A 9309-nucleotide genomic window follows, 5' to 3' on the forward strand; every position below is an offset into this window, starting at 1 on the left:
AAGAGAGAGAGAGAGAGAGAGAGAGAGAGAGGGAGAGGAAGACAAAATGTGACGAGTCATTCCAGTGTCACAAAATCCTTCAAATGTCTAACAGAGTTCAAGCAGAATTTGTTTGAGAGAAGAACAGATTCTGCATGGACATGCAACAAGCAGATAAACATAAAGAGTGTGCTGGAGGAACTGGTAGGAACATTTATATTTTTGAACACCAGACATTTGAAACCCTATGTGCTGTCTGTATGTAGAATATAACATTTTATATATATATAATTTATTTTTTTTTTTTTTTTTGTTTTTTTTTTTTTACCTCACACTTGAAAAATCAAAATCGACTTTAAACATTGCACGCAATGATCTCATGGATCAGGAACATTTTGCAGTGCATAGTGACAAATAGGTTTAAGGAAAGTACTGTGGTTGTTTTTGTTGCTTTTGAGTGTTTTGGGAAAAAATTAAAGAGATAGTTCACCCAAAAATGGAACATTTTCTTATCATTTACTCACCCTCATGCCATCCCAGATGTGTATGAATTTCTTCCTTCTGCTGAACACAATCGAAGATTTTTAGAAGAATATCTCAGCTCTGTAGGTCCATACAATGTAAGTGAATGGTGACCAGAACTCCAAAAGCTACAAAAAGGTGATAAAGTCAGCATAAAATTAATCCATACGACTCCACAATTGTACAGAGCATTTATATGAATTACTGTAGACTTTATCAGTTCGAACCAGTCTGGCCATTCTCTTTTGACCTCTCTCATCAACAAGGCATTTCCGTCCACAGAACTGCCGCTCACTGGATGTTTTTTTTTTTTTTGGAACCATTCAGAGTAAATTCTAGAGACTGTTGTGTGTGAAAATACCAGGAGATCAGTAGTTGCAGAAATACTCAAACCAGCCCGTCTGGCACCAACAATCATCCATGCAATTATCTAATCACCCATTTGTGTGGCAGCACGAATACTTTTTTTTTTTCTGTACAGCACTTTGGTTACAACATTTGTTGTTTGTAAATGTGCTTTATAAATAAACTTGAACTTGAACATGAACTTGAGCAATGCAGTGCATAAAATCATGCAAATACAGGTCAGGAGCTTCAGTTAATGTTCACATCAACCATCAGAATGGGGAAAAAATGTGATCTCAGTGATTTGGACCTTGGCATGATTGTTGGTGCCAGATGGGCTGGTTTGAGTATTTCTGTAACTGCTGATCTCCTGGGATTTTCACACACAACAGTCTCTAGAATTTACTCCGAATGGTGCCAAAAACAAAAAACATCCAGTGAGCGGCAGTTCTGTGGACAGAAATGCCTTGTTGATGAGAGAGGTCAACAGAGAATGGCCAGACTGGTTCGAACTGACAATGTCTATGGTAACTCAGATAACCGCTCTGTACAATTGTGGTGAGAAGAATATCATCTCACAATGCTATTCTGATATTAAGGTTGGCGGTGTTTTGGCGGCACGAGGGGGACCTACACAATATTAGGCAGGTAGTTTTAATGTTGTGACTGACAGGTGTATATTTTGGTCTGTTCTCACTCTAAACCAAATGGACTGCTTCAGAAGACATTGATTAAATCACTGGAGTCTTATGGTTTACTTTTATGCTGACTTTATCTCCTTTTTGGAGCTTTTGGAGTTCTGGTCACCATTCACTTTTATTGTATGGACGGTATTTTAGAGCTCCTTGGTATCGACCTACAGAGTTGAGATATTCTTCTAAAAATTTTTGTTTGTGTTCTGCAGAAGAAAGAAAGTCATGCACATCTTGGATGGCATGAGGGTAAGTAAATGATTAGAAAGTGTGGGGCCTTTGGCCACGTTGTACCCTAGTCTCTTACCCAAAGTTAAACCTTAACACAAAATTGTGTATCAGGTTTTCTGCAATTTTGAACATTAAGGTGGGGGAAAAAATCTGTACCTGTTAAATGTAATTTTAAATATCTAAAACACTGATGTGTTGAATGTGAATACAGTCAGTGAACACAGTGGATATAATTTCAGGTTTGTGGGAGAGCTCTAGTCTTTATCTGTGTGCTGGGGTTGGGTGGATCATTTCAGAATGGATTCCATCTCACAGCGATCAGTTCTCCATCTCCAGTGCAGTCTTTTATACTTTGCCAACTTACTGCATTAAGAAAGCAACACTTTAAACTAAATTTTTCAATTTATTGGCAATCAAATATTGTATTTATAATAATCTGACCTGCATGGATTGAGTTTTTTTTATCATTCACTGGTTTGTCCTAAAATCTGTACATCTGCTTGTCGCCAAAACATTTAGAGCTTTATTAAAAGTAGCTGAACATATCACTATGAGGAAGTTCTGGCAGATGAAACAGTCATCTTTATCTAATCTGCTATGGTGGTCCTATATGCTTTAGGAGGACTTATTGGCTCTATGACTGTCAGATGTGTAACCAGTCACCTGGGAAGATCTCCCATACATCTCTTTTCTCAATTCTCAATTTTTTGCTTGCTTTTCCACCATATATGGTGTCTGTCTGGTCTTGAATGAAAAAATAGCATTATTATATGACCCTTGTAATATCCTCTGGGGAAAATGGGCCTATGTAACAAATATGGATGTGCATTTCTGTGCTCTTTTTCTCAGAAAACGAACCATACTCTGGAACAGTGTGTTAGGAGTTGTGGCCACAGTAATCATGTACATTAGCAAACCTACAAACTAATTTGAAATGATCCTGCTGTCACGCTTCTTATTTGGACTTGCATCAGGTATTTCATCAGACATTGTAACGCTGTCACTGGCAATGACAAAGACGATGATGTGTGATGAACCCAAGTGCAGTTTTATTTACAAACGTGATATCCAAAAAACCATAACTCCAAACATGAACAAAAACAAAACATGAACTTGACTAAACTTGACTTGAACAAAACATGAACTTGACTTAACATGACTAGACTATGAACTTGGCATAAACAATAACACGACGTTACACAAACAATACCAGACACTGTACAATGGCAATCGTGAGGGTATAAATACATGGACAAGGGTAACAAGACAACCAATGAACAGACAGAACTATAAACAAGATAACAAGACTATGAACCAATGAAAACAAGACACATAAACATGGAGGGCAACAGGATATCTCATGACCAGGAACACATGAGGAAACAGGAAATCACATGACATGAAACCACATGATCTGAACAGGAACAGGAACTAAACTTTAATATAAAAGACATGAAAACAAGAACAAAACACATAAAACCATGACAGACATCTTCTGTAAATGTTTTATAGATTACATGACAACATTCAATGAAATGTCATGTAATGTGTTAACTGTAATGTGTTCACTTTTAACCCAGATGAATAGAACAAAATATAATAGGTTCATTTTATTGGCTGAACTATTTTCTTTTGCTCGTGAAGGGTTAGGTGGAGGCATGGTGACACTCACATCCGCTACTTTTGTGTCCATTGGTAAACTATCATTCTGCTGTGCGTCCCAACATTTTTTTGTGTGGTTCAGTTGATAGCCTAGCCATTCTTCCCTGATGATCCCAATATATTCTAATAGAGAGAGGAACACTGAACAGTGCAAAAAAGGTGCATTATATTTAACTAGTGTAATTTTATGGAACTAACTTGGACATCTCAGGCCAGTGATTCCTAACCAGGGGTATACATACCTAAGACAAAAAGGTTGGAATATATATCCCAGGCAGTCCTAGGCCTCTCTGTGTCATTGTAGAATTCTGATTTAAATATTTTGTGAATTTTTTTTTTGACAGCCCTGCAGTGGTTATGGAGACCAGGTGATTATAAGTTGGAGATAGAGGAGATGTTAGCAGAGCAGGAAGTCATTGCAGTGGCGTTTCTGCTGTAAAACATTTAGCCTATGTCAATCAATCCATGTAATTATGCTTCTGTATAGTTATGCATTCAGATTAAAATAAAACACATTTGTAGTAAGTTGAAGGGTGTAATTTCTGTGCAATTAGATGTAGTCAAACAACGCTGCGAAATAACTGTTTCAAACAAGTTTCTCAAACAATCTTCCTGTCAGCTATTGATCAGACAAACAGATTGAGTCAATGTTGCTATGTTGGGCTGGTTGGGATGCTCAAAAAAACAGAGCAATGTTTTGGTAGTCCCACAGAGCATCTATGTTTACATATCTCAGAAAATTAATCTTTGAATGGCTTACTTACACTCACTGAGCACTTTATTAGGAACACACCTACTTATTCATACGATTATCTAATTAGCCAATCGTGTGGCAGCAGAGCAATGCATACAATTATGCAGATATGGGTCAGGAGCTTCAGGTAATGTTCACATCAACCATCAGAATGGGGAAAAAATGTGATCTCAGTGATTTCAACCGTGGCATGATTGTTGGTGCCAGACGGGCTGGTTTGAGTATTTCTGTAACTGCTGATTTCCTGGGATTTTCATGCACAACAGAGTTTAGTCAGAATGGTGTGAAAAAAATAAATAAAATAAAAAACATCCAGTGAGTGGCAGTTCTGCTGACCAAAACACCTTGTTAATGAGAGAGGTCAATGGAGAATGGCCAGACTGGTTGGAGCTGACAGAAAGGCAACAGTAACTCAGATGACCACTCTGTACAATTGTAGTGAGCAGAATGTACAACAATTCGAACCTTGAGGCCGATGGGCTACAGTAGCAGAACACATCTGACACATTATTAGGACCATAGTGTTCCTTATAAAATGCTCAGTGAGTGTAAAGTTGTCTATCCACATGAAGCTGTGATAGAAGGAAGTATTTTTACAATGAAATAATTACACACATCACCTTTTTTAGGCTTTTTGCTGAGCATCTATACATTAGAATTGAACTGTCTAATGCAAATGTGCCCTTACTTTTTTCTCGATATTATAGTTTATTTCTAGAAAAAATACTTGTCAAATCTGTCATTGTAATGCCAAAAATTGCTTTTTTGTTGTTGTTTTGTTTTTAATCCAAGACATGCACTGTGATAATTTTGTGATGTTTTAACCCTATTGCTTCTCATTCACAGATCAGTGTCTTCTCTTTCAACATCATTTTGAAGGCTGGTATTGAGTATCGAGAAGGTCCGTTATGTCACTGTCACAGTCTGTCTCCATCATCTTCTTCTAGGACTCTTATTTTGAAGTTTTCCCTTGGACTTCATTTCCCATAGTGCACTGCCCTCATCACTTCCATCTGTTTCTTATAATCCTCACCTGTATTCCATTCCCTCATTAGTTCCTTTTGTATAAATATCCTCTAGTTTTACCTACTCCTTGGTCAGTCCTTGAAGTGTTGCTTTGAGTTAAGCTTTGATGTTTAGATTTTGTGTTTTTTTCCCCCAGCTCCAGCGTTTGTTCTACTCCAACAATAACTATTAAAGGATTTGAAAGTTAATCCACTCCTGCATCTCCTGTCTTCCTCTTCCACTCCTAGACACCCAATGTTACAGTTACTTTTGACATAGGAGCATCAGAAGTTCTAACTTGTGAAAATTCCAGAAGTTGTAGGAGGGAAGAGCTATTATTTTTTCCTTTATTACACGTGTCTCTAAAATACTCTTTTCTGATTGGTTAATGGTGCCATCTAGCGGTCTGATTTTTCTGATTGACAACCACTGATATGTATATACAGTATATAGATCAGTGGTAACAATTGCACATCCGGGGATTAAGACATATCAGACTGTTCATCCAGGCCTTGCGAGTCATCTTACATACCTCTTGGATCACTGCGATCTATACAATTAAACTAATAAAATAATTTCAACTCCTTTCAATGTTTCGTGTTCATTTATGTATTTTATTTGGCAAGTAGTCTTGTTATAAGCTGGATATTGAGCAGTCAGACGGTCATTATTTTACCAAAAAAACACCAACAGAAATCTGACGCAAACCAGAGGTGGAACTGAGCTGTTCAGCGATTGTCTTCTCACCTTCAGTAAATACATAATTTCAATGCCTTTCGCGCCAGGGACCTGATCATCTTGTCTGGGTTTATTTTGCGGTTGACAGCATTTGTGATATACTGTTGATTACCACAATTTCTGACTTGTCCCTCCTTTTACATGGTCCCGTAACTTACAATGAAAGTGAATGGGGCCAAACCGTTGATGTTAAAATACTCACTATTTGAAAAGTATAGCCATAAGATGTAAACAATATGCATGTTAACATGATTTTAGTGTGATAAAATCACTTACTAACCTTTTCTGTGCAAAGTTGTATACAATTTTAAAACTTCGTTGCCATGACAATGTAACGCCGTAAACCCTAAAACAAGAAAATGACTGTAAAAATGCTGATTTAAATGACTTTACAGCACAAATAGACAAGTTTTAATAGAAGAATAAATGTAAGTACTTTTATGACATTTATAAGCTTTACATTTCTGCCTTTTAAACCCTCCAAATATTGGCCCCATTCACTGCCTCAATGTAACCATGATTTTTGTTTTTTTCAAAGAAAAGGAGGGACGAGTCAAATTTGAGTGTGTGTTATTCAACATTATGCCAGAAATGCTGCCAATTAAGCTTAACTTGTACTGAACCCGGAATATTTTTAAAAATGCATATGCAAAATTAGGTTGGGATAATTTGTCATGGAGCTGTAAATGGCATTACAGAGAGTAACATCACAAATAATCTTCTCTCTCTCCTAAAGCTAAAAATGCACATTCTATTTTTAAACCGTATTTCTGTTTGTGTGTTTAGGGCCTGTTCATTGATAGTGTCGGGAGAAGGACTTTGTGGAGAGGTGTTGGGGCATGTCAGCCATCATGGCATCAATCACTGTCACATTGCACCTCAAGGTGAGTCTCCATCACTTCACAGCCAAAAGCAATTGCAGAACAGACCTTTATCATTTTATCTCCGTTTCATTTTCAGGACTACATTTTTGTGATTCCATACAGCATAGTTGTCCTCATTTTCTATGGGGGAGGCCCAGGTAAGCTGTTAATATGCATCACATAAAAGTGATTAAATGCTAATTAGCCAGTGCAAATAACTTACACAAATTTGTTTTACAGCTGGAGTAGCCCCATCTCTTACAAATGAGATTTTCATCCAATCATATCGTCCAGCTGCATTTGTGTTTACTGGGATCCTGCGCTGGTTAGGGTTCGTCATGCTTAGATTCATCTTACACTTCTTTACAGTAAGTCCATTTATACCAATAGCAAAAAATAAATAAATAAATAAATAAAATAAAAAAATAAAAAACATTTTTTTTTTTTTTTTGCTATTGTATTCAGACATGGAATTGGTTGTGTTTAGAGAACTAAACTGTTTCAAATGTGTACTTTTAAATATAAAGCAATGTGTAGGCCTAAAAAATACATATATGGGGCTTTTGCAGTCATATATAAAGCCTGTGATTTGGACTGTATTGTGATGTCTGAGTTTCTTTCTCCATTTCATCTTGTCTGATAAGACCAGAGCTTTAAAATGAAAATAGAGAATGATTTGTTAATGTGTGGCATTAATATCTGTTTTTTGAACAATGTTCAATACCAGGCTTTCTGTGCACCATTAAGGTGCTCCTAATAAGCTGTTCTGCAGCCTACTACAGAACTCAGGGCCTCATTGAAACAAAAGGCCACATTTCTCATTCTGTTTTTTCAATAGGCTGCTCTGAAGTCTCTGAGCTTTTCTGTTCTCCTGCATTTGTCTAATAGCTGTGCTCTGTCTTCATCCTTCCCAAAACGAAAGGCAAAACTCCCCTTGAGATTTCCAGAGAGCTTAAGAACATCAGAGCATGTGGATCCACCAAAGAAGATGTCAGATTCTTAAGACAAAGCTGAAAGTTCAGGATACCTTGATACATCAATGTGGGTGGATGTAAACTGACAAGGAAATATTTAATTAAAAAACGTTAAAGGCTGATTAGCCAATCCTTTATGTAAGGAATAATGTACAGTCAACAGGAGAGATCTTGTACCATCCTGAAGGGGTTTATGCTGTGTTACCAGCTAACTGCACATGATCCTGCTTATTACATAGTAATAAGTCAAATAAATAATCAAATGGACATTTAAATATTTATTTACGTTGAACCTATATTATTAAATGAGAAGAGACTGGTTGGACTTCATATATTTTAGTGTTTGTTTACTACTGTCAATATAATAATATGAATAAATTATGCAACGTCTGACGTAATTCTTGCTTGTATCTTGAATAATTTTTAGTTACTTATTTTCTAGCTCAGCAAACAACTATTATAATCTCTGCATGGCTCTGCCCATTCCGTTTTTATCAAGGTACAGATAGTTAGTTACCAGTAAATGGGGTTAACCCCTACTGAATCAGCCTACCCATTATTGTGCAGTGTCTTTGGGTCTGTGGAACTCCTTTAATGTTCTGCTCAGGGAATTTCTTTCTTATCAATGCCTCACAGGCAGTATGGGGCTTCCCAGCCTCATTAGCAATTTAATACGTACTGTGTGCACTTAATAGATGGATAATGATTGACATCGTTATGGCAATAACCAAATGCTTTATCAGCACTCAGCTGTTTCACAGGATTAACTGTAGGATTAATTTTACAGACTATATCAGTGATTATGGACATTCCCTACACACCCTGTGTATGGAGGAACAACTTTATGTGCGTAGCATATTCCCTAATGGGAATTACCCATTTTTGGTTAGCAATGTAGGCACAGGCTGGAACAAAAGTTCATATGTCCAAAGTCAAGGCAAGTCATTTTTATTTGTATAGCGTTTTTCACAACACACATTGTTTCAAAGCAGCTTTACAGAAAATCATGCATTAACAGAAAATGAAACTGTATCTATAATGTCTTAGTCATCATTGTGTAGTTTGATTAAATACGATTGTAAAATGTGTATAAAAATAAATAATTAAATAATAATTGTATTTAGAACCCCAGTGAGCAAGCCGAAGGTGACTGTGGCAAGGAACACAAAACTCCATAAGATGTTGGTTAATGGAGAAAAATAACCTTGGGAGAAATCAGGCTCACTGTTCCCCTCTGGCTAAACAGCATGAATATAATGCCAATATTAGTTATTTATGTGCAGTGCAAGTCATGGTTTAAAATTATTAAACTAAGTGTTAGGGTCAGTGTTTAAACAAAGATTTTGTAAGAACTGTAAGACTAATGACTATATCTTAGAAGTCCATCCTGGATGCAGGCTAAGATCAGTGAGGTGCATCGCAGTTAAACCAGCAGGTCATTTCGGTGAGGTCTATCCTAAATCCAAGGTTCAGGCAGTGGCATATGAAGTATCCCATGTCTTATGGTTGGAGTTGGCATCAGTTCATCCCCTGAAGTCCATTGT

At 36.8% G+C, this 9309-nt stretch overlaps 1 protein-coding gene across 3 annotated transcripts; it reads left to right on the plus strand.

Moving 5' to 3' along the window:
* The first annotated feature begins 120 nt into the window (after window positions 1–120).
* Window positions 121–8117, plus strand: LOC127426007 (solute carrier family 2, facilitated glucose transporter member 9-like). Of its 3 annotated transcripts, none has more exons than XM_051672416.1 (5): window positions 121–183; window positions 6715–6812; window positions 6889–6949; window positions 7032–7159; window positions 7630–8117. In XM_051672416.1, the coding sequence occupies exons 2-5, from the start codon at window positions 6768–6770 to the stop codon at window positions 7792–7794; spliced, it is 399 nt and encodes a 132-aa protein (XP_051528376.1). In that variant the 5' UTR covers window positions 121–183; window positions 6715–6767; the 3' UTR covers window positions 7795–8117. The 3 variants fall into 3 exon arrangements, with proteins under 3 accessions (XP_051528376.1, XP_051528377.1, XP_051528378.1); XM_051672417.1 differs by having other exon boundaries at window positions 7680–8117; XM_051672418.1 differs by having other exon boundaries at window positions 7714–8117.
* Window positions 8118–9309: the final 1192 nt, after the last annotated feature.

Source organism: Myxocyprinus asiaticus, chromosome 35 (assembly GCF_019703515.2).
Source record: "Myxocyprinus asiaticus isolate MX2 ecotype Aquarium Trade chromosome 35, UBuf_Myxa_2, whole genome shotgun sequence".
Taxonomy (NCBI): domain Eukaryota; kingdom Metazoa; phylum Chordata; class Actinopteri; order Cypriniformes; family Catostomidae; genus Myxocyprinus; species Myxocyprinus asiaticus.